The sequence below is a fragment of the Schistocerca nitens genome, chromosome 4 (assembly GCF_023898315.1).
Source record: "Schistocerca nitens isolate TAMUIC-IGC-003100 chromosome 4, iqSchNite1.1, whole genome shotgun sequence".
Taxonomy (NCBI): Eukaryota; Metazoa; Arthropoda; class Insecta; order Orthoptera; family Acrididae; genus Schistocerca; species Schistocerca nitens.
This window is the reverse complement of record NC_064617.1, coordinates 596,716,936-596,742,496: the sequence shown is the minus strand read 5'-3', so window position 1 is coordinate 596,742,496 and position 25,561 is coordinate 596,716,936. Positions and strand designations below refer to the sequence as shown.

The following is a 25,561-nucleotide window of genomic DNA, read 5'->3' as shown; positions in this document are numbered from 1 at the left end:
GATCACAACACATAATTGTTTATTTCGTGCTGTTTAAAACTCACTAAATTGTTAGGTATAATTTACACTAACGTCACGTCTATTATCTGTAAGTGCTCGGCCAAGCCGATGGCCTAATTAGGCTAGTTAACAAAGACAAAAAAGGGTCGAATAGCGGGAATAGTTCGTGGTTCGTGCAGTCGCTGGATATGGGGGGGGGGGGGGGGGTACGTTTTAATGTTACTTTTGTACGTTTTTCTCAAATAACTCGAAAATTATGGCATTTAGCGCAGACGTATCCCGGTATAAATTTTAGCTACATTAAATTCCCTACAAAAAAAAGACGCTGTTCATTTCTTCTGTAAAGCTAATAGCCTGCACGTAGCGAGTGAGCGATATGAAAATCTCGCAATTAGTTTGTGAACACCATATATAACATTTAGGGCTGCACAAAACGACAGCGGTAGGAGTTGCTGAATCGCCCTGTATGTTCAACAGCTTCAAAACATCTGAGATGATCTCGGCGTAATATCAGAATGCCTAATTTTCGTTAATATATTGCAAATCGATTACCTGTTTGGATGTAGATGCAGTACATAGAGCTTTTCACTTTCTGTCAGTTGCTCTGTGAAACATCGAAGACATCATTTCTAAGTTCCTTTGAAGTACCGATTAGCTCAGCAATACATTACATGTGATTCAACGGTACATTGCGATAGTTTTAAGGTTTACTAATTTATGATTTAAGTAATAAATCACTGCACCAGTTACATGTTTTCGTGCGTAATACGACGCGTTTGTGTGATGTTTGTGTGGGTGTGTTGTTCTGCCTCTCTTCTACTGCTGCAGTCCTTATATATATCTTGTGATGTTTTATTGCTAATGTTAGCAAACAGTATTACTCGTCTGTTTACTTACTGGTACTGTGCCTCCTTTAGTGTACAAAAATCCTCACACATGACTCACAGTGTTTATGTGAAAACAAAATATGTTACAAAGATGTTACAAACGTACATCTTCCCAAAGAGCCTGGATAAGTCTGAAGTGCCCAAGTTTTCGTGGAAAACATTATTTCCATCAAACTATAGCTTATAACTTACATCCTAACATTGCTGACAACTTAAACACTATCAGTTATAATGCATATTCGATTTTATGTTATTTTATTGCACACTGCACGAAACGTTGTTTGATTCAGTATTTTACTAGATTATGTTGCCTGCAGTCCAGAAGAATTTTACTCTAGCTGCCAGTGTCTACGAAAATATATTCCATCACGTTCCTCCTCCCCGCGCCCCCCTTTTCAGAAGCGCTTTTTTACGTGTATGTTTGCATTAAATTGTTGGTTAATTTAGTCTAGAAACCTCGCTATTTTTAAATATTGAAACCTGGACTTGTGACTTCCTGCCTGATGACTCAATTTCTTTTTGCCTTTGTGACTCTTCTTCTTCTTCTTCTTCTTCTTGCGTTATGGCTTCTGTAGGACTATGGGTAGCCCCTTCATGGGTTGCAGTTTCCTCTTCTCTTCCCAGAAAATATTCAACCTTTCTCTTCTTCTTTTCCGCTCGTCTTCGGAGACATTCAGTACCCTCTTCTCTTGTCTGCTCCACTGGTAACTATTTTTTTCCTGTATCCTTTCCCATCGTCGATCCCTGGCTTACTGGTCGGCGATGTGTGTTTGCTTCTCGGCTTTTCGTTTTCTTCCACCTTGATCTACAATTTCTACCAAGTCTTCCAGAGATCAACAACCAACTTGGGTCCTGTCCTTCCACTTGCCCTCCCTGCTGTTTCCCACACTCTGTCATTCTATCCATATTCATGTCCGGCAAACCGTACCCTTTATAATCTGGTTTCTCCTGATGTTATCTCCATGTCCAGGTACAGTTATCCCTAGGTTTCGCAACTATCTCTCATCACCTCTTTTAGAGCTTAGTATTTTGTTCAGTATTTTTCTCTCTTCTTTCTCTAGTTGTTCTGCTCAATTTCTTCCTAATGTTATCTTCACAGCAGCATATAATACTACATTCCTCACCGTTGTCTTGTAGTTTCCGATCTTTCCGTCTGTGGATGTATTTTTTTATTGTATATATTCTGGTTATACAGAAGGCCGACCTCATCTTCATTATCCTCTGTGTTATTGCCTCCACGCCCCTATTTGTTCCTGCCATGTTCATCTGGCGTATTAAAATTTATCCACCTTCTGCATGGTACCTTCCGGTGTTTTACAGTCCCTACTGGTAATCAAAGTCTTTGTCTTGTTGTAGGCGATCCTCAGTCCCATCCTTCTGGCTATCTCGCTTAAGTTGTCAAGCTGAGTCTTTGCGTTTGCTCCTGCACTTACTATCCCTATGTTGTCTGCAAACGATAGACAATCTAGTTGGGCCCTTGTCCTTTTATTCCCAGGATGTGTCTTTGGCAGTGCCATTTCTTGTTTATTCCTCTCCACTGCCTGACCACTTCGCCCAGTGCTATGGTGAACAAAATCGGTGACAGTTGATCTCACTATTTGACACCTGCCTTAATCTCAAACTTTTCTCCTAGTGCTCCTCTGAATGTCACCCTTGCCTTGATGTCTGTCAAAATTTCCAACATTAGTTATTAAGTAGTGCCGTCAAGTCCATGTTCTTCAGGATCCTACCAAGAGTTTGTCTCTCAATGGAGTCATATGCTTTCATGAAGTCCACGAAAGTTACTACTGTCTTTTTGATCTTTAATGCCCTACGTTCTACACATCCCCTTCCCTTCCTTAATCCCGCATGATAGTCTCTAACTGCATTCCTATCTATTTTTCTAGTCTATTGAAGAGGAGTTTTGACAGCAGCTTTTAGCCGAACCCCAGTAGCGATATTCCGCTGTAATTGTTTTCATCCCTGTTGTCCTCCTTCTTATGTTTTGGTACTATGACTCTGTTCTTCCATTCTTCTGGTAACGTCTTTTTCTCCGAATCTGACAGTTAACGTTGGTCATGTTGCCTATCGCCTTGTCGCCTCCCCACTTATCATATCGGCTGCTACCCAATCTTCTACAGCTGCCTTATTGTTCTTTAGATGGACTATGGCTTGTTCGACCTCATCTCTAGTTGGAAGGTGTGACACACATCTTTGTCTACCCCAATTATACCTCTAAGATAGTGCAAGTAATCTGCAAGTATCTTCTCCTTCACACTAAAGGCTAGTTCGTCTTTCTGATCACTTCTAACATTCTGCGTGGTGTCTGTTTGTTCTAAGTCGTGTCTCCCTACCACTTTCGCTCAACGATGCTCTGAGCGTGTTGTTTTAGGGAATTGACTAGTTTCAACCTGGGACCTGTTGCTGGTAAGGAGATGCCAGACCACACATGACATGTAGAGTTCAGAAGAGTTCAGTGACACTAGCGATGATATAATCAAATACTTAATGATTTCAGCGTCAGCTCCATTGCACTCCCTGTAAAAGAATCTTAATACTAACTAAATTTAGTGGAAGGGGTTCAAGGCTTTCCTATTTTTAGTTAGCTGGTAAAATAACGTCGAAAAAGCAGTTAAGTTTACCATTGGAATTTTTATTCTACTCACAAAACATTGTTTATAAATTGCGCTATTGATGAAAGGAAGTATTTTAATACAGGATGATAAAAACCAACTGCGTTCAACAAAAATGTGAACGAATATTCCCTGAATGGGTTTCCAAGTTCAACAATGGACCGTAGGATGACCTATGCCTTAACACATCTATAATCTAGGTTTAAATTAAGTTTCATAAAAGCGAACACTATCAAAATGGTCTACAGTGACCCTCAATTACGTTTAATTACTTAATTAACGTGTCGTAAATCACAGTGGCTGATGTGGCTTCTCAATAATTATATAACAGAAAAATCATCGCGTTTCAGATTTTAACTTCCAGTAGCAAATGTGAATGCCACGAAGTTTAATTGACGATCGACACTAGTTTTACGTAAAAAGGGGATGTAACAGATGAGACTTCTGCAGTTCTGAGTGAAGCCTTATGCGGTCTCATGCGGCATCGCGTGCGTTCATTACCTTGTCGGTGGTTAGGCAGCGTCAGCGGCGGTGGGCGGCGCAGCTCCACACACCTCGCCGTCTCGGAAGCAACTCTCTCTAACTTCTCCTTACTAAAATTTACTTAAGTGGGTTTCAGAAAAAGATATCAAGCTGTGTTTTCAACTGACCAATCAGGGTCTCAATGTTAAACTTAAGCTCCGCCTACAAAAATTCTGTCTATCCAATGAGAAACGTTACACTTTTCGTGGTGGGGCAATGTTTTTAATGTTTGCAACGTAACAGAGACGCGTATAGTCTCACACTAAAACTTGCAGCTGGTGTGGCCCTTTTAGTGTTATCGTAAGTTCTATACTGTTCTTCTGGAGGGCTCTATCTTTTAACATGGGCTGGAGGCTGCTCTTGGCGATGTGGGTGTCCGTCCCTTATCGTAGGGCCTCCTAGCTTACACGACTCTGCTCTCGGCTTCTGTACTCGTTTCTCCCATCGGAACTGCGTGTGTTTCACGGTGGGAAGGTATGACATGCATTTAGGCGTTCTTGTGTTAGTCTGTGGTATTCCATTTGCTCACTCGTTGATCGTATAACTTTGGTTAATTTAATGTCAGGATTTATTCGGAGCTATGTGACATACTGCCGGATTTGCTATCATATCAGGGTTTTCATAGAAGGTGTTGGCTTTGCCTGACACCTTACACACTTATAAACTGTTCTCTGACCTTCTATCCAGTCAAACTCTCTATGAATTTCCCAAAGAAGACTCAAAAGTTTGTTCTTCTGTAGTTCTTCTCAACCTCGTCCACTTCCTATTTCATCCTTTGTCTTCTGATCCATCTTATACTTCTGACCGCTTCCTTCCTTTTTCCTTGAAAACCTTTTTTCCGAGTCCAGTCTCCCTAGTTTTCTCTGCTGTTCTCTACCGCTTCCTCACAGTACTTGTTCAACCACAGCTGCTTACTTCTGATTTTTCTTTCCTAATATGTCAGCCTGTTTCCCAATGTTCTGCTGCACAGCATCCCATTCATTATATATTTCAGTTCCTTTCTTGTATTTGGCTCGTTTGCATCCTTTTTCTGTTTATCTACATGTTTCCGGCTGCTTTTTTCAGTTGGAGCTGTCTACCACTGTTTGGAATCTACTAGCACTGGACTTCTGTAAGATAGTGACCCGATTCGATTCTTGTGTTCCTCCTGACCTTGGTGTTCATGATCTCTTTAGTATTCGTCCGGCCTATGCTTACTCACAGGAGTCTATGATCACCTGATAATATAAAGTTGGGTTAGGTCCGTGACATACTCCACAATTTCTTAATTGTTTGAAGAAATGTTGTAAATTTCATTTTTAGTTCTGTTTAGTCCTTGCGACGTTAATTATCTGTTTTATTTCTGGGAATGGCTTTGGAGGCGAACATGTAGTTCTGCTTTGATAGTTGTTCTCATGTGTGACCTGCCATTTCTGGTGTCGTATCCGAAGCATTCCACTGAACAATCGTTCTTTAGTTTTTATATTACTGTCACGTGAAAAACTTCCAATATTACCTTCTAGTGGGATTGACTTTATCAGCTTCTGCAGCTCTTCTTTGAGATCTTACACTTCATGGTCAGAATGTAAACGCGTTGTTGCACGCATTAAAATGATTTCTATGTAATATATTTTGCTTATTTTAAAAACAAATCTGAATATTCTGTCAGATTCTTTCGATATTGGTAACATTAAAATCTACATCTAATTTTTCCCTCTTGTTCTACATGTTTGTAATAAAGAAAGTCTTGATTTCGTCCCCGTTTTGAGAAATATTATTATGTATTTACTGAGACGTCGAAACTTTTTTAAATTTCTGTGCAAACGCAGTATTCTGGAAGTTAATATACACTGCTGGCCACCGTAAATGCAACACCCTGAAGGAAGCATCCGAATCAAGTGAAATTTACACCATGAGTTTGCAGCGATGAGATATGCAACTGATTTGAATTTCAACGTAGACGCACATCACGCGCGCCTGTGGCGCCACCTCACAGCGCCATTTAAGGCTTGGCGATTTCGACGAGTGTACGTTCGGCACGTGTGTTTACCTTGTGGTTGTTTCACAAGACGATCAGTTATGCCTCGTAGACAACATCGAACATCTTTTGATCAAGTATCCGAGTTCGACAGAGGAAGGATAGTGGCTTACCGAGATTGTGGATTATCATACAGAGAAATCGCTAGTCGTGTTGGACGAAACCAAACAACTGTAATACGGATATGTGACCGTTGGATGCAGGAGGGTACGACGGACTGACGTGGTCGATCGCATTCACCTCGGTGCACCACTGCACGTGCTGATAGGCAAATTGTGCCCATGGCAGTGACGGATCGCTCAGTGACATCCCGAACCATAGCACAGCACATTGCGTCTGTAACGCATCATCCAGTGTCTGTGCGTACCATTCGACGCCGTTTACAGCAGAGTGGTCTGTCCGCAAGACGTCCATTGCTTCGTCTACCATTGACGCAGAACCACAGACGTCTCCGTCGCCAATGGTGTGATGACAGACGGATGTGGACGGCAGAATGGAATGACGTTGTCTTTACTGACGAGGCACGCTTCTGTCTGCAGCACCACGATGGTCGGATTCGAGTGTGGAGACACCGTGGAGAGAGGATGCTGGACAGCTGCATTATGCACCGCCACACTGGTCTTGCACCGGGTATTACGGTATGGGGCGGTATTGGATATTACTCTCGCACGCCTCTAGTACGCATTGCCGGTACTTTAAATAGCCGGCTCTACATATCCGAGGTGCTGGAGCCAGTTGTCCTTCCTTACCTTCAGGGCTCGGCCACAACCATATTTCAACAGGATAATGCGCGATCACACGTGGCACGCATTGTCCAAAGGTTCTTCGTCAATAACCAGATTGAATTGCTTCCCTGGCCGGCCCGCTCTCCGGATCTTTCGCCGATAGAAAACATGTGGTCCATGGTTGCTGAACGAGTGACCCAGATTACATCCCCAGCTGCCACACCAGATGATCTTTGGCAACGTGTGGAAGCTGCTTGGGCTGCTGTACCCCAGGAACACATCCAACGTCTCTTTGACTCAATGCCGAGACGTGTGGCAGCGGTGATCTCCCACAATGGCGGCTACTCTGGCTACTGATTCTGGCAGGAACCACATGTCACAGACGTCTGTAAACGTAATCATTTGATACTTGGTCAACATGTTATCTACAAAATAAATTTTGTTGTGCTACCTCTTGTCTTTCTTGGTGTTGCATTTACGGTGGCCAGCAGTGTAGTTAATTTAATTGATTTATAAGTAAACAGTGCTGTCCTGAACGCCATTACAGATTGAAAACATTTGCATTTTTTAATGAAAGGCTGGGACTATACTAGAGAACTTTCTCTACTACGAGATATAACTTAGTTTTACAACCTATGAATATATTTCGTAATCACTACATTCTTGATCCATGTAAGTAGGAATCCAGCTTCTTCAGCAGATTTTCTATGCGCCATCTTTTTCCTGCAAGAAAACTCACCAAATTCTATCGAGACATCTCTGTTACACTGCTAAAAATTAAGAAGCCCATGTGTTAAAGACGCCTAACTACAGTCTATCAAGTCTTGAATTTCAACTGTTTGGATTCCGTTACTGTCTTCCGTTTTTTCAGTAACAGCTCGGCGATACATATTGAATATTTGAATGACAGCTAATGGCAAATTAGTTATGTTGTTTCTTGTCAGCAAAAAGTTTTCCATGATATGCTATTCAGTCTGAAATGAAACGTGAAAACTGCAGCTTGGAAGATTCTGTCAGCACTAAAAATATCAATATGATTTTTTCAGCGGAGTGACACTTTTTTTGAAGGACGCAAAGGTCTGGATGACGATTATGACTACGATGGTTTATACAAGGTACTTTATTGTATTGTTTCGTCTGTTTCAGGAATGGTTCTTCTGTCCTATGGCGCAAGTACGCCCAGTAGTGGAGAAAAAAAGTGAAGATTCTTTCCTGTCCGACAACCCGTTGAACTTAAAGCCTCACTCTGCTATTCCATGGCTCGTAGGAGTTAATTCAGAAGAAGGAGCCGTATTTACAGGAGGTAAAAGACCATTGCATCTCCTCTGTGGTCGTTGATACAGCCGTGATTCGATTGCTTCAGTGTTTGAGGGGGAAAAAACGAATATTTCGATGCGTTGGAACTGTAAGGTATTGAAGAACTTCTCACAACAGTGACAATACAGGCAAAACCTCCTATCTTCCTTAGAATACATATAAATTATAAAAACGGATGTATACTGATGAGCCAAAACATTATGACCACTTGCTTAATAGCTCTCTTGTTCCTCTTTGGAACGAAATACATCACTGGTTCTGAGAACCAGGGATCCGACATTTTGTTGGTATTTTTTTGGAGGTATGTGGCATTAGCTGTCTACGCACAGGTCACGTGTGCTGATTTGCATACGCTGTGATGGCGCCTGATAATGACCGAGATGGGTTCCATAGGATTTGCATCAGGCGAATTTTGTCGTCATCAGTATAAAGCTAGTCAAACCACTGTAGCACGGTTCTGGCACGAGACACGGACAATTATAGTGCTGAAAGAAGACGTCTCTGTCGGGGAAGACATCAAACATGAAGGGATGCAGATGGCAGCTGTCAGTGTGTCTTCGATCACTACCTCAGGTCCCATGCAAACGCAGAATAATGACTCCCTTAGCATAACACTGCTCCCACAAGCTTGCGTCCGTGGTGCGCTGCAAGTTTCGAGTCGCCGTTCACCTCGATGACGGCGTTTGTGGAGACTACCAGCGACCTAATGCAGCAAAAATATGATTCACACGAAGAGCCGGCATGTTTCCATTGGTTGACGGTCGAATCCCGATGCTCCCATTCCCACTGCAATCATAATTGACGATGTCACTGGGTCAACGTGTAAACATACACGGGTGGTCTGCTGTGGAGCTCGATGTTCAATAATGTAAGATGAAATCTGTGCTCCGAAACACTTGCGTGTGCACCAGCATTGTGCTCTTTCGTCAGAGATGTCACAGATCACCTTCTATCCTACCTTACAGAGCAGAGAAGCCTCCGAACCCCACGTTCTCTGAAGAGTCATGGACGTCCACCCATTTAGCGCCTAGTGGTAGTTTTACTGTCCTACCTCTTTCTGTAGATGCTCACGACAGTAGGACGTGAACATTCGACCAGCTTCGCCGTTTTCGAGACACTCGTTCACAGGTTCTGCGTAATGAAAATCTGCCCTTTGTCTAATTCGCTTATCTCAATGGATTTCTCCATTTGCAGTCCATATCTTCGCTACGGTGATCCCCCGTCCGTGTCTGCTCAGCTTATATACTTTCGTTACAGCGTCACGTGCCCACAGCGCTACCTGGCGGCATCCAACATTGCGTTGGGCCGTGGTCATAATGTTTTGGCTCACCAATGTGTGTGTGTGTGTGTGTGTGTGTGTGTGTGTGTGTGTGTGTACAGCATATCTCCTCGTAAGCCACTGGACTGATTTCCACCGAACTTAGTATACGTATCATCTACTGTCAGGAAGAATCACTGTGGCGTAAGAACCACACACCAATCAAAGGGGTGCAGGTGAAAAAGGATTGTAGCCCAGGATGCGAGAACACCCATCCTTCAGTCAGCCATTATTCGAGAGCACTTAGACACTTGCAGCAAACTTTACACACATTGTCAAACCTTTAAGAAAGTTTTTCTCGCTGATGACCCCCACAAAATGATGAAAGAAAAAAGTTTACCCCTCCAACATCGTCGCTGTTCATACAGTAAACATGCCACATCAAGCATGGAGTTTTACTGCATTACTTCTTTAATATTAACCGTATTCGTAACACATTTTGCGGGCAGTATTCACATATACCACTGAATGTATCAGAAAAATTACATCATTGTAGGGCTCTTAGTTACGAGATACAACGTCGTAATTTAAGTGAGTAAAAAACTACAGCATCATGCAAGACGTTCACATTCATTACTTCGTTGCCACTACCTCTATTCACAACACTTGTTACAGACACTGCCTCCGCGCGGGATTAGCCGAGCGGTCTGGGCGGCTGCTCCCGGCGGAGGTTCGAGTCCTCCCTCGGGCATGAGTGTGTGTGTTTGTCCTTAGGATAATTTAGGTTAAATAGTGTGTAAGCTTAGGGACTGACGCCCTTAGCCCCGGCGTGGTCAGGGATTTTCTCTGCCTCGTGATGGCTGGGTGTTGTGTGCTGTCCTTAGGTTACTTAGGTTTAAGTAGTTCTAAGTTCTAGGGGACTGATGACCATAGCTGTTAAGTCCCATAGTGCTCAGAGCCATTTGAACCATTTGATGCCCTTAGCAGTTAAGTCCTATAAGATTTCACAAACATTTGAACAGACACTGCCCATATTTGCCGCTGAATGTACCTACAAAAGATATATCATTTTACGACACATAGTTCAGGAGATATGACGTCAAATACTGAGATGAGAGAAGAAAAAAACTGCCGCATTATGCCTGACGTTTTACTTTATTGCTTCTTTACCACTAACTCCATTCACAGCACATTTCGTAGACAGTAGGCGCAAATACCACTGGATGTACCTACAAGATTATATCATTGTACAGCACATAAGCTAAATTAAGAGAAATTTGAAGAAAACACCACCTGTGTGAATATCAAGATCTCAGATGGAAAACCAGTCATAGGCAAAGAAGGGAAAGCAGAGAGGTGGAAGGAGTATATAGAGGGTCTATAGAAAGGATGCATAAGGACAAATTACGGAAATCGAAGAAGACGTAGAGGAAGATGAGAAGGAAGATATGATACTGCATGAAGACTTTGACAAAGCACTGAAAGATCTAAGTAGAAACAAGGTCCCGGGTGTACACAACGATCCGTTACAGGTACTGGCCACATTGGGAGAGCCAGTCATGGCAAAACTCTTCCATCAGGCGAGCAAGATGTACGAGATAGTCTAAATACCCTCAGACTTCAAGAAGAATATAATAATCCCAGTTCCAAAGAAAGCAGATGGCCGGAGAAATGCAGGAACATGTGAGGCAATATTGACCCTACGACTTCTGGTAGAAGATGGGTTAAGGAAAGGCAAACCTACATTTATAGCATTTGTAGGCTTAGAGAAAGCTTTTGACAGTGTAGGCTGGATTACTTTCTTTCAAATTCTTAAGGTGGCGGGATAAAATACAAGAAGAAAAAGGATATTTACAATTTGTACAGAAACCAGAGGGCACTTATAAGTGTCGAGGAACACGAAATGGAAGTAGTGGCTGAGAAGGGAGTGAGACAGGGTTGTAGACTATCCCAGATGTTATTCAATCCGTATATTGAGCAAGCAGTAAAGGAAACAAAAGAAAAATTTGGAGTAGGGATTAAAGTCCAGGAAGAAGAAATAAAAACTGTGACGTCTGCCGATGACATTGCAATTTTGGCAGAGGCAGCAAAGGACTTGGAAGAACAACTGGACGGAATGGGCAGTATCTTGAAGGGAGGATAGAAGATGAAGATCAACAAAAGCAAAACGAGGATAATCGAATGTAGTCGACTTAAATCAGACGAGGCTGAGGGAATTAGACTAGGAAATGAGATATTTAAATCATTAAATGAGTTGTTATATTTGGGAAGCAAAATAACTGATGATTGTCGAAGTAGGGAGGATATAAAATGCAAACTGGCAATGTCAAGAAAAGGGTTTCTGAAGAAGAGAAATTTGTTAACGTCGAATATAGACTGAAGTGTAAGGAAGTCCTTTCTTGAAGTATTTGTATGGAGCGTAGCCATGCATGGGAGTCAAACATGGACGATAAATAGTTTAGACAAGAAGAGAATAGAAGCTTTTGAAATATGGTGTTACAGAAGAATGCTGAAGATTACAGGGGTAGATCACTTAACAAACGCGGAGATACTGAATAGGAGAGAAGATAAATTTAAGGTACAACCTGACCATAAAAGGGATCGGTTGGTAGGAAACATTCTGAGACATCAAGGGATCACGAATTTAGTACCGGAAGGAAGCGTGTGGGGTAAAACTCGTAGAGGGAGGCCACGAGATGAATACAGTAAGCCGATTCAGAGGGATGTAGGTTGCAGTAGTTACACGGAGGTGAAGAGGCTTGCACAGGATAGAGCAGCATGAAGAGCTGCATCAAACCAGTATTCGGACTGAAGTCCACAACCACAACAACGCAGCATATATACACACCAAAAAAAGTTTTGAATCGCCTCGGTTCCGAGAGTTCCGGAACCTGTACAGAATATTGGAATAGAAATCAACATAAACATCATTTCTGCCCTTGTTATTGCATTGCATGTTGTATCGCCATACAGCGAGACCTTCAGAGGTTGTCTTCCAGATTGCTGTACACACCGGTACCTCTAATACCCAGTAGCACGTCCTCTTGCATTGATACGTGCCTGTATTCGTAGTGGCATACTATCCACAAGTTCATCAAGACACTGTTGATCAGATGGTCCCACTCCTCAACGGCGATTCGGCGTAGAACCCTCTGAGTGGTTGGTGGGTCACGTCGTCCATAAACAGCCCTTTTCAATCCATCCCAGGCACATTCAATAGGGTTCATGTCTGGAGAACATTCTGGCCACTCTAGTCGAGTGTTGTCGTTGTCCTGAAGGAAGTCATTCATTCACAAGATGTGCACGATTGGGGCGAGAATTGTTGTCCATGGAGACGACTGCCTCGCCAATGTGCTGCCGATGTGGTTGCACTATCGGTTGGAGAATAGCATTCACATATCGTACAGCCGCTACGGCTTCCGTGATCACCAGGGACGTACGTTGGCCCCACATAATGCCACCTAAAACAGCAGGGAACCTCTAGCTTGCTGCACTCGCAGGACAGTGTGTCTAAGGCGTTCAGTCTGACCAGACTGCCTCCAAACACGTCCCCGACGATTGTCTGGTTGAAGGCATATGCGACACTCATCGGTGAACAGAACATGATGCCAATCCTGAGCGGTCCATTCGGCATGTTGTTTGGTCCATCTGTACAGCGCTGCATGGTGTCGTGGTTGCAAAGATGGACTTCGCCATGGACGTCGGGAGTGAAGTTGCGCATCATGCATCCTATTCCGCACAGTTTGAGTCGTAACACGACGTCCTGTGTCTGCATGAAAAGCATTATTCAACATGGTGGCGTTGCTGTCAGGGTTCCTCTGAGTCGTTATCCATAGGTAGCTGCAGTAGCAGCACTTGGGCGGCCTGAGTGAGGCATGCCATCGACAGTTCCTGTCTCTCTGTATCTTCTGCATGCTCGAGCAACATCGCTTTGGTTCACTCCGAAACGCCTGTACACTTCCCTTGCTGAGAGCCCTTCCTGGCACAAAGTAACAATGCGGACGCGATCGAACCGCGGTATTGACCGTCTAGGCATGGTTGAATTACAGACAACAGGAACTGTGTAGCTCTTTCTGGGTGAATGACTGGAACTGATCGGCTATCGGATCCCCTGCGTCTAATAGGCGCTGACCCTGCATGGTTGTTTACATCTTTGGGCGGGTTTAGTGACATCTCTCAACAGTCAAAGGGACTGTATCTGTGATACAATATCCACAGGCAACGTCTATCTTTAGGAGTTCTGGGAAACGGGGTGATGCAAAACTTTCTTATGTGTGTAGTTCACAAACATAAGCGGCGTGAAAATGAAACTGCAAGGGAAAATTCGCTAGACACAGAAGTCAAGTATGTGTACAAATACGCGTAAAGTATGTTTACCGAGCGCGATGGCGCAGTGGTTAGCCCCCTGGACTCGCATTCGGTTGGACGACGGTTAAAACCCGTGTCCAGCGATCCTGATTTAAGTTTTACGTGGTTTTTCTAAATCGCTTTAGACAAATGGCGGGATGGTTCCTTTGAAAGGACACGGCCGGCTTTCTTCCCTAAATCGATGAGACTGATCACCTCGCTGTTTGGTCTCCTCCCCTAAATCAACCAGCCAACCAAAATATGTTAAAATATATTAATATGTGTGAAATACATATTTAAATGTGCATATGCAAGCAAAGCCACTGGTAAAAAGCTCATACTAAGCCCCTGGAACGATTAGAATTAAACTGGTGTTTGGAAGGAAATACTGTAGGGGTAAGAAACCCTATACTACTATTGGAGTGTGTGTGGAGGAGGAGACAGGCACGGATAGGAGAAGTAGGGTATGGTCAGATATAGGGGAGGAGGAAATGGACGGAGGATAGGGAAGGGAGGAGATGGGCAAGGAAAGGAAGGTGGACAGAGAGAGGGGAAGAGGATGGGATGAAGACAGACAGGAAAACGAGAGAAGATGAAGAGGGAGAGGGAGAGGAGGAGGCGCACAGATAAAGGAGGAGGAGGAGGAGGAGCAGACTGAAAAATGGAGAGAGGAGGAGATGCAATTAGTGGGGGAGGAGGAGATGGACAGAAAGAGATGGATCAGATGGACAGAGGTGGGAGGAGAAGATCCGCAGAAGGGGAGCAACAGATTGGCAGGGATATGAGGAGACGGACAGAGAGTAGGGTGTGTGGAGGAGTTGGACAGAGAGAGGGCTGCTTGAGATGGACATAGAAAGGGGAAAGGAGGAGAGTTGCTAATATAACTGGAATAAATACTTACTTAGGCAGCGTCAGGTGCTCAGCTACTGATAAATAAAAAAGGAGTATGCTACCGAAACCACTTACGCACTATGTAGTTATATTTGCGGAGTCTTTTTTCCAAGTGTTTTCGTAGCCAAAGAATTGTTTACATGAGAATTCCTGTGTTTGAATTTGGCTCAAGATTTAAATCTGCAGAGTATAATTTATATCTTCGCTAATTGCAAGCCAGCACGAAAAGCGAAGAATTGCTTGCCAGCCAGAGTATTTGTTACGTGAAAGTTTGGAACCAGCTACGACTCATTATGTAGAATCTGTCTTTTCCCTAGTGTCTGCAAAACTTCATAGACATAAAATTTATTCCAGATTACATTGTTCCACGAGCTAATAAATAAAAGATTTCTTGCTCACTCTCCTCGTACTCCAGGGCGTATAATAATATATTATTTATATATTATTATACGAAATCCATTTTCAGTGGACCATAGTCATTCGTAAACATGAAGTGTTCCGTATCGCTGTTAATAGGTTACAAACCGTCACTCATTTATGATTTAAAAAATGGAATCACGTAACTTGATTCAGCTGAAATATTCTTAGGATCGAAGATTTTTTTGTCCCCCCTTCAGATAAACAGACATAAAATTTTTATTTAATGACGTGCCATTTTACGAATGGATTTTATATTCAACCAGTAACCTACTATTACGATAAACTAGTGCAGTTTGCTGTTTATTAACCAAGTATCTAAATTAGAATGTTGTTTCAACCAGATGCTGTTATTATTAGCTGTCAAGCAAACACAGACTTCTTTCTAAATACATGCAACTAAAACTATTTCAGATTGCTTTTTTATTGTTTTGATTTAGATGGCCTCAGGGTAAGGCGTTCTAAGTTTCAAACGGCACTCAAGGATAAATAAACTGTCTAAAAATCAAATCATCTATCGTTATCACCGTGTATTTTAAAATGCGAGCCGTTTGTTCTAAGCATATACGGAGAAAAATATCACGTGGATAAGCTTTTTGTAAGTAAAGCTCAGGTTCAAAATAACTGTAATGTGAATTTTAACAAAGTTGTTACAAGAACGACTATAGCTCAATTCTAAACATATGTTACTTTTATGAAATCAGAAAGTTAACTGTAAGGGAGAAGGCTTATCTGTTGTTATCTATTTCAGTAGTAAAAGGAAAACACTGTTTTTCTAGTTCTAAGAGGCCACCCTGTAACAGTGAAATTATTTATGAAACATCACCTCTCTCAGGTCAGCATAAAAAATCATGTTGTTACTCTGCGTTCTAGAGGATAAAGCGATTACTGTTATCACAGGAAGTTCTTATAATCGCCTCCAGTTTTTTGGTTAAATGGTCGCAGATTGCGGACATGACCAGTCAGGGGTAAACAATATTTTACAACGTAAAATAACAGTATACAACGTAAGAAGCAAAATAGTATAACACAAAACCATCAATAATTCTTGTATATGAAGGTAGTATCTGTTCTTTCGGACATGTCCGAAATAACAGATACCATCGGTGGCCGTGCAGCTCGTTATAATTAAATCAATACATTGAAATGAATATCCTTAGCTGCATAGAGGCGTTGATATACGTCAACGGGGTCACTTGAACATGTGTGCCCGACCGGTACTAGAATCCCGGGATCTCCTGCTCATATGTCAGACGCTATGTGTCCTCGGTGGCTCAGATGGATGTAGCGTCTGCCATGTAAGCAGGAGATCCTTTGTTCGAGTCGCCGTCGGGGCACACATTTTCATGTGTTCCCGTTGACGTATATCAACGCCTGTATGCAGCTAAGGGTATTCATTTCATTTCATTAATTTGATCGTTAATTCATTCTAACGAGCTGCACGGTCACCGATGGCATCTGTTCCTTCGGACATTTCCAAAAGAACTGATACCACCTTCATATATATAGTTAAGGCTGACCGGCCATTTGACCATCTTCTGTGCGGATACACACACATTGCCCGAACTCTTACGGGAATCGGTAAAGCCGCGAGTAATGAGTGTAATGAGCAGGGGTACTACAAATATAGTGTGGGGCAATAAATTGGAAATGTGGGTCTCACGGGAGGCGAGCCAGAGATAAGTCCCTGCAGTCGCACTATCCTCTGTGTCCTCTGTGGCTCAACGCAGTCTGCTTTAGGCAGTGGCGCGGCACGGACCTGCTGTCCCGGCCGCGGGCGCGCGTGAACGAGGAAGTGTTTCCACCGCCGGTACTCGCGCGTGTTGTTGTCTGACTCGATCGCCATGGCACACAATTTTCGAAAGACTACGCTCCAATTTACGTTCGACAACGAATATGCCAGACCCAAAGCTTTCGAAATAGAGCGTTTTTTGAGGGACCTGCTGCAGACATAATTGGAATACACCTGTCCATTTTAAGCAGTACAATGTACGTAAAGATGACCGATGAAGCTGCGTGTGAAAGAACTCTCTCCGCTGCTCAAAGAGGATTTAAATTTCGACACTCTGATGGCCATATCAGCGATGTAACAGTAGCTCCTTCAGGATTGGGTGTGAGGGTCGTTCGGATCTTTGAATTGCCGTTTGAGGTGCCAGAATCGATGGTTACTGAATTGCTGCGACCATGTGGACCGGTACTTAGTCATACGCCTGAACGCTGGGCTAGTTTTAATACCTATCCTGTGCTAAACGGCGTGCGACAGGTGCGGATCGTCCTTACTAAACATATCCCGTCTTATTTATACATTGGCGGATGTCGAGCTATTGTGATCTACGATGGCCAGCCACGCACCTGTTCTGGCTGTGGTGGAGAAGGACATATCCGCTCGGAGTGCATACAACGCCGCGTCGTGCAACTGCCACATGGAGACGCGTCACAGCGAGAAGTTCCCACGCAACTGCCGATGACGTACGTGTCGGTGGCCCGCCGGGAAGTGTTGCCAAGTTCGGAGCGTGACAAGGACGTGTTTATGCAAGAGCAGACCGAGTTACGGGAGCATGGAGGTGACTCGGAGAATGTCCCTACACCCATGTCACGACAGTTGAGGGAGGAACCTTCCGAAAACTCACATGTAGCACGCGACGTGGAAGTGGAGGTCCAGACGGTGGCGCCGGCAACGGACCAACGAACGACCGACGAACACAGTGAGGCAGCAGAGGGCAGGGCACGCAAACAGCGATCGCCGAAGCGTCGCAAAAAGCGTCGCCATAGTTCGGGTGACACGTCCCCCTCTAGCCTAGGGGACACGGAAGTTATCCTAGCGGAAGAACTGTCTGACACAGAACACGTGCCTTTAGAGGACGCTGACAGGATTCCGTCCGATAGTGACCGGATGTCCTGCCCTTCAGATGGTCCCTCTTCATTGACACCGACTGACCCAGCGCTGCCGACGAAGGAGTCAGGGACACCAATGTCCCGGCAGCCACGTCGAAATACATCAGAGGACGTTTCTCGGACGGATGACCACTGCGACTGGGCGGAACCAGTCGAAGACCTACAGGAATTGCCACCCCCAAATGATGACCACTCACCTACAGGATGCACACCACGGAACGACAACGAAGGAGGGCAGCCCGTTGGCGGGCACCCCTCTGAGCACGAATAGTGGACTAAAGCCCTTGGAGTTCTCAATGACATGACACGAGCATGACAACGACAACGAACCAAGCATATAAGGTGGGCACAGTGAACATTAACACCGCACGTTCGCTTGCAAAGATGCAACTTCTCCGGGACATGATTTACGCCACAGACGTTGATATTCTGCTGATGCAGGAAACCTTCAATGCTGCTTTTCCCGACGTGCATGGATACACCACTTATCTAGCGCCGACTCCAGATGGAGGACGTGGCACAGCGATACTAGTCCGGGAAGGGATTCCGATGTGTGACCTCGATTACCTTCCTTCGGCTCGGGGTTTGGCTATGACCGTGAACGGCATTCGTATCGTCAACATCTATGCACCCTCCGGATCTGACAATCGACGGGCGCGTGCCCGATTCTACTCGGAGGAGATTGCCCCCCTATTCCATGGGAGGTATGACCACATCTTGGTAGGGGGGGATTTTAACTGTGTACTCACACCGAAGGATCAAACTCCTAATTTCAGCTCCTGCCACGCATTGAACACGATCTGCCGGGACATGGCCCTTATGGACACGTGGGAAAAGATCCATGGGCAGCGAGAGGGCTACACGTATTTTACTAGCCACTCGGCGAGCAGGCTGGATCGGATTTATGTTTCTGACGGATTAAGAGATCACGTGTTGGCTGCTGAACGTTGGCCCACAGCTTTTACGGATCACCTTGCGTATTTATGCACGTTAACCCTCCCACGGCAGCGGGTCTGGCGGAGTCGTAGTTCCTGGAAACTTAATTCCTCTTTATTGGTGGATCTCGAATGTCGCCAGCGGATCGAAGAAACATGGCAGACTTGCACTCGCCGTCTGCCGCTGCACCGTACGGTTCTTTCGTGGTGGCTGCAGTGTGCAAAACCGGCGATACGAAGAGCTCTCATAACGTATGGCAAGGAAAAAGCGAAATGGCTCCGAGATACACTTGACTATTACTACATGGTGCTCCGCGACCTGTCCTCCAGGGCCCCATCGCCCGAACGTCAAGCGGAAGTCCATCGCATTCAGGCCTGCATTTTATCGATCACGAGACGTCGACTGGAGGGACTTTCGATCCGTGCTCGGTGCTTGGACAACGTCGATGGAGAACGTATTGGCATGCATCATGTGTCCAAGGGACATGCGCGTAATCGCCGATCCCTAATCACAGTCCTCCATGATGACGATGGTCGGCCCTTGACGTCACAACAGGCCATTGCTGCTGAGTTTCTGGAGCATTACCGCCTCCTTTTCACTGGGACGTCGACGGGCAATCGGACAGAAGAAGAAATTTTGCGACAGATGCAAACGGAGGTGGATGGTCCGGATGCAGAGGCGCTATTGGAACCCCTTACGGAAGATGACATCCGGGGCGCACTCGCGAAGGGTGCGGTGCATAAATCCCCTGGGCCAGATGGGTTGACACTCGAATTTTACCGCGCATTTGCGGATTTAATGATGTCCCAGTTGGTATTGATGTATAACGAGTTATTGAGCCCTGACACGGACGTTCCGTCGCAGTTCATGGCGGGACTGCTTATACCAGTACCGAAATCGACAGCGAGTGACAGCGCCCATCAATTTAGACCGCTCACGATGCTCAATACTGACTATAAGATCTTTGCGCGAATGTTGGCGGCAAGGCTCAAGATTGTAATATCCAAGACAATACCACCAGACCAGGCTTGTCTAGGGGTTCGGAGCAACATACATTCTATCCTCGGCGAATACCGTGACGTAATTTCCCTGACGGAAGCTTGTCGCATGCGAGCGGCGTTCGTATCGGTGGATTTTGATCGTGCCTTTGACAGGATCAACCATAATTTCCTTGACTCGACCATGAGACGTATGGCGATACCACAGGATTTTATTACCGTCCTCATGCGCCTCCTTCGCGGCGCTTCTTCGACGGTGAGAGTCAATGGCAGGGAGGTAGGAACGATTCCTGTTCGCAGCTCAGTTAGGCAAGGATGTCCCTTGTCGATGATACTGTTTACAATAGCGCTCGAACCATTGATGCAGACTCTTAGACGGACTCTAACAGGCGTCCGACTCCGTGCGAGCTCCTTCACGTGTCGTGCATATGCCGACGACTTGATGATACTCGTCCGGTCGGAGAACGAAGTCAGTCAGGTGGTTACCCTTCTTACTACGTACGGGGTAGCTGCGGAAAGCAGGGTCAACACGAATAAAACCAAGATCATGCACATCGGTCGAGGGCTGGCCGCTCTACGAAGTCCGTTTACGACGGTGGACATCTTGCGATGTTTAGGTGTCTTGTTCACCCGATCGCTACGGCAATCAGCGGCGGCGAGCTATCGACGTCTCCTCCAGAACGTCCGACTGCACATACGCAACAATTCACTCCGAACGCATGACCTGCTCCAAAGGGTGGACTACACTAATGTTCACCTGGCCTCGCGACTGCCGCACTTGGCACAGGTACTGCCAATGCCACATGGTATCGCTGACAGATTAATGGCGGCCTTTGGATACTATGTCAGCCAAGGAATGTTGTTTAAGATCAAATACGAGACTTTAACTCTCCCACACCATTCCGGAGGACTTAACCTCACGGATGTGCGGAACAAGGCTCTAGCTCTATACCTGCGAGCGACGCTACGAACTTGGAACCAGCGGCAACACGCCATCACGTCGGCCATCATGGATGTGCTTCTTCCAACGTCCTTTGAACCACCGGTAGCAGTAGGCACCATCTCGCCCTCGTTTTCTCACGTCGCGCGATTTTTTGTTGATTTTAGTTATGTTCAGTTACAGATACCTTCTACCGGAATCCCCACTACCCGTGAGATATATCGATACTTGCGGCGTCATCATGGCAGCAATGTTGTCGAACTTAAATACCCAACACGAAACTGGCGACAGATTTGGCGAGCTGTCCACACACCACTCCTCACCACAGCAGCGCGATCGTCATGGTATACATTAATCAACCGAAAGACGGTCAACCGCCAACGATTGTACGACATTCGCATGGTGGATTCCCCGCTCTGCATTAGATGTGGCATGCAGGACACCGACGAACACTCTCTGCAGTGCGGTGAGGCAAAGGATGTTTGGCGGCTGACGCAACGCATCATGGCCCTCCTCCGACACACCGACGAATCAACGATCACGACGGACGCTTTATTTTTCCCTGACCCTGTCTTTTTCCCCTCACAAAAAACATCGGCAATCCGATGGATTGGAGGACACGCATCGCACTACGTGCTCTCGCGGACCTTGATATCGGTCATGGACTATTGGCATTATCTACTAGAACAACACGAAATCATCAGACGCCACTCTAAATATAAAACGCATTTTGCGAACTTTCTAGGCAGCATGTTTCATAACCCCCCGAAGCGGTGGGGAGTCCCAGGTTTACGTTGTTTCGAGGGATAGGATTTACTCCCAGTGAAGTGACGAGGATGTCACTTCGGCCCTATATTTATTTCCCTTCTTTTTTTTATATATTATTCTTCTTTTGGGACATTAAAATTAAATGAATAAATAAAATATTAAAAAAAAAAGAAAAAAGATGGATATAGTGTCTGCCATATAAGCAGGAGATCCTGGGTTCGAGTCCCCCTCGGGCCACACATTTTAAACGGTCCCCGTTGATGTATATCAACGTCTGTATGGAGCTAAGGTTTTCATTTCATTGTATTCATTTAATTGTAAATAATTGTTGTTAATGATTGTTGGCTTGTCCATCTCGTTGTAGTTTAAGAGTATTTTTAATCAGATGCGTTTCGCTTTGGTTTGTAAAGTATCATCAGTAGGCATTCAGGAAATTGGTATACATAATATGTATTTACATTTTGTATTTATTGATTAATAATAGTGCTTATTCCTAAAATTGGAGCACAATGCATTAAGGATGTTTTTGCCTCTTGTTTACATGTTCAGAAATCCCTTGCTTTACCTTTCGTTGTTAGCTTACATTGAAATACAAAGAGATACACGTTAGTCACTGACTTTTCACAATGTTTCAGCCATGAAAATAAACATATAATTCAGCAAAATAGGCTGTTATGAAACGTATCTTATCAGGATTCCATCGGAGAAAACAGTATTCGTTATGTAAATTCAACATTAAAGCTACATTTAACACGAATAAGATGTTAAAAATGTGTGTGACACGATGTTTCACAAAAGATCAAGAAATGTTGTCGTTCGCAGATCTATAAAATAGCATGTACTGACTGCCGAAAATTCATATCTGGCAGACAGATGCATGTTTACAAAATAATGTAATGAACACCCGTAAACGTAGAATAAAATTGCGCTTGAAACATATTTGTACGCCGATGAATGGAAAATGATATGCACAGCGTTATCAAAATTTTACTGCAGAAAATTTACACTGTAACTAGAAAAGACCGCGATGAAGATTTTAACGAGCAAAATGATTTGTTTCTTGCTGCTCGTTAGAAAATTTACGATGACACTCCATATAAAGTTGTGTAATCATTATCTCGCTCAGAACGTTCCTGAGATGCGTGATGTGTAATATCTGTAGAGGCTGAGGCAGAAAAACAGTGTAGTTAGCTTGCCCGGTTAATAAACACTGCAGGCCGCGCTCGTTGCATGACATGCTCTGCCTCTGGACAACGCGGTCTCGTATCGCATCTGAACATTTTTTCTTTTTTTGCGATTACTACACATTGTTTGTGATGTTTTAATATTATGTTTCATAATTCCTTTATATTTTATTATTACTGGTGCTTATAGTATAATATAACATTATGAACACAAAAACAGTTTTATGTACGATGCAGTAGTTTAACAATAAAGTGTAACATTATTTTAAATCACAAGACCAACTTGTTGTTAAACTCATCTGTCCAGCTATGAGAAATGAATCGTATTAAGATGTGGAACTAAATGAATTTTTCTGTGACTTTTCCATAAATAGTTCTATACTAATAAGCTGTACACAGGAACAACAAAATTTGTACGTGTACCTTTTCAATGCGTCTGTTTCAACCTTTTTGTTAAATCTCATTTATTTTTGAGTCCCCACATCTGACGATGCTTCTGACTCGTAATAATAAAAATTGCTACTTAAGGACATTGATTTTTTGTTGTAATAACTGATGTATGTTCTCATTGTAGTCATCTTAATGCGACTCCAGTAAAAATTCATTGTAACACATTTTCGGAACTTCAGTGTGTGTCTGCCACATACGTAAAAGAAGAACTGAAGATCACTTTATATAGCAGGGATGTCCAAAATACGACCCGCGGGTTGCATCCGGCCCGTGAAGGGGTTTAATGAATTACAGGGATGCGACCAGGAGCGCCCGCCTGAAGTTGACTGTGACTTCCTGGCTATGTTTGCCGTGTTGTTATTTCAAGTTTTCTTCCTTCGAATGCTTGTGAAAATATGTCTCTAGAAACTAAAAGTAAAAAGTAGATACCGAGCGTCGTAATTTCAATACAGAGTGGACTACGAAATTTTTCATTAGACTGAAAAACAACAAACCAGTGTGTGTTGTCTGTTATAAAGGAACAGAGAATAGCTATGGAATGTAGCTTTGTTGGCTGAAGTGCTCTAAATTTGAATGAATTGAATGAAAAACTTCAAGGGGAGGACAATATTATTCGTTACCTTTACACAAGTTAAAATTTTCTGATAGAAACTGATATTTTCCTAACACAGCGTCGAACAGAGAAAATCTTCTCACACTTCCCCAACTGTCGGTCGTTGGAGCGTAAACATGGTTCAAATTTTCCACTTTTGTTTGCAATGGAATTGCCTTATCTGAAGAAAGAATTCTCTTCCCGGTTCTCAGATACAGATGCGCATTCTAAGGAAGTCCAAAAATTCCGGACCTCCTTTTCTTGTGAAGTGGAAGATGATCAGGCGGAAAACACTAATCCGCAGGCTGATGACAACATGAACAAGTTTAAAGTAGGAAGCCTTGTTTGGTTTTGAGAGTTTCTTCCATAAGAACTACTTCGAGATCAAAGACTGTGCACGAAGTTCACTATCTCTATTTCGCACCACCTACAGTTGTCAACAGATATTTTCTTTGATGAAATTTATGCAATTTAAATACAGAAGTACAGGTCATATTACTCATACAACAGAGTAAGTCAGAGTCATAGTCTGAAAAAATTATGCATTCAGAATACAAATTTCATATCTCTCACAAATCGGACTAAACGGTAATAAGTCATACGTGATGTTTTCACTGAATCTTGCGTTCGTGTCAAATAACAATTACTTTCGTTACAATTCTCTAATTTCTGAGAAAATTTGTTAACCGGCCCCAATGAAATTCAAAACTTGATACGTCGCTCTCATGGTCTAGTAATATGGACACCCCAGATATATGCAGTAGGGGTCACCAGGCATAATCTAAGCTCTTAGTACAACAAGCAGCAGCTATTTTGTTATATATGCAATTCGTATGAGCTCTAACGTATGTTTACAGCTTTCGTTGAATATCATACGATGTTAGAAGACCTGGACCGCAACAGCGACAAGCTTTTCCCCGTCTGCTTCGCTTATCAGACGTCACCACGAGCTAAACTGATTACTGAGAGGATTCGGGACTTCTATTTCTCATCCAACCCCCTTACAGTCAGCGGATCCACTGATGTAAGTATGCAAAAAAGTAAGTTATTTTGAATGCAAACTTTCTCTCAATACAATTACTAACGTAAGTTAGGAAAAAAAATTGTTTAAAAATTTCGAAGATCGATCAGACATTAAGGTGCAAAGTGCTTACAGTTTTTCAATAAATAGTAAAACTGAAAGTAGTGTTGATAAATGGTAACATGTATTGGATTATAAATGCATTCGTGTCTTCATTCGTCTTTCGGCTGCAGTCTTGATTTAGCAACTTGTAATGAAATGTAACACCCACATTATCATGCAGAACATTATGACCTCCAACCGATATAAATCCGTCCAGGCGATAGCAGCGTCACCTGGCGAGGAATGACTGCTACTCAAGACACACGCACAGTTTATGTAGTATTAATGTGAGTGCTGACCGTGTGTCGAATGGGGAAGGCGCGTGATCTATCTGAGTTTGACCGAGGACAGATTGTAATGGCCCGGAGGCTCGGCACGAGCTTTTGGGAATTGCACGAATTATTGGGTGTTTGAGGAGTGCTGTGGAGAGTGTCTCCAACGCGTAGCGGAACCAAGGTGAAAGCACGTCCAGACGTCGTGGGGTTGGGCAGCCACCCCTCATTACAGGTGTCGGACATCGTATGCTGGGCATACTGGTAAAACAGGGCAGGCGGGGAACTGTGGCGGAACTAAGATAATACTTTAATGCTGGGCAGAGGTTAAGAATATATGAACACACACTGCGCAGAACACTTCTATCGACGGGCCTCCGCAGCCGATGACCCGTGCAACACAACATCGG

General features: G+C 43.9%; 1 protein-coding gene across 1 annotated transcript in view; it reads left to right on the top strand.

Annotated features, from left to right (window-relative positions):
- The window catches only part of LOC126252455 (juvenile hormone esterase-like), a 128,740-nt gene that overhangs the window by 65,861 nt on the left and 37,318 nt on the right, over positions 1 to 25,561 (top strand). Inside the window, exons 6-7 of the mRNA XM_049953350.1 lie at positions 7,910 to 8,066; positions 24,614 to 24,780. Coding sequence (XP_049809307.1) covers positions 7,910 to 8,066; positions 24,614 to 24,780 — 324 coding nt within the window. The remainder of the gene's footprint in view (positions 1 to 7,909; positions 8,067 to 24,613; positions 24,781 to 25,561) is intronic.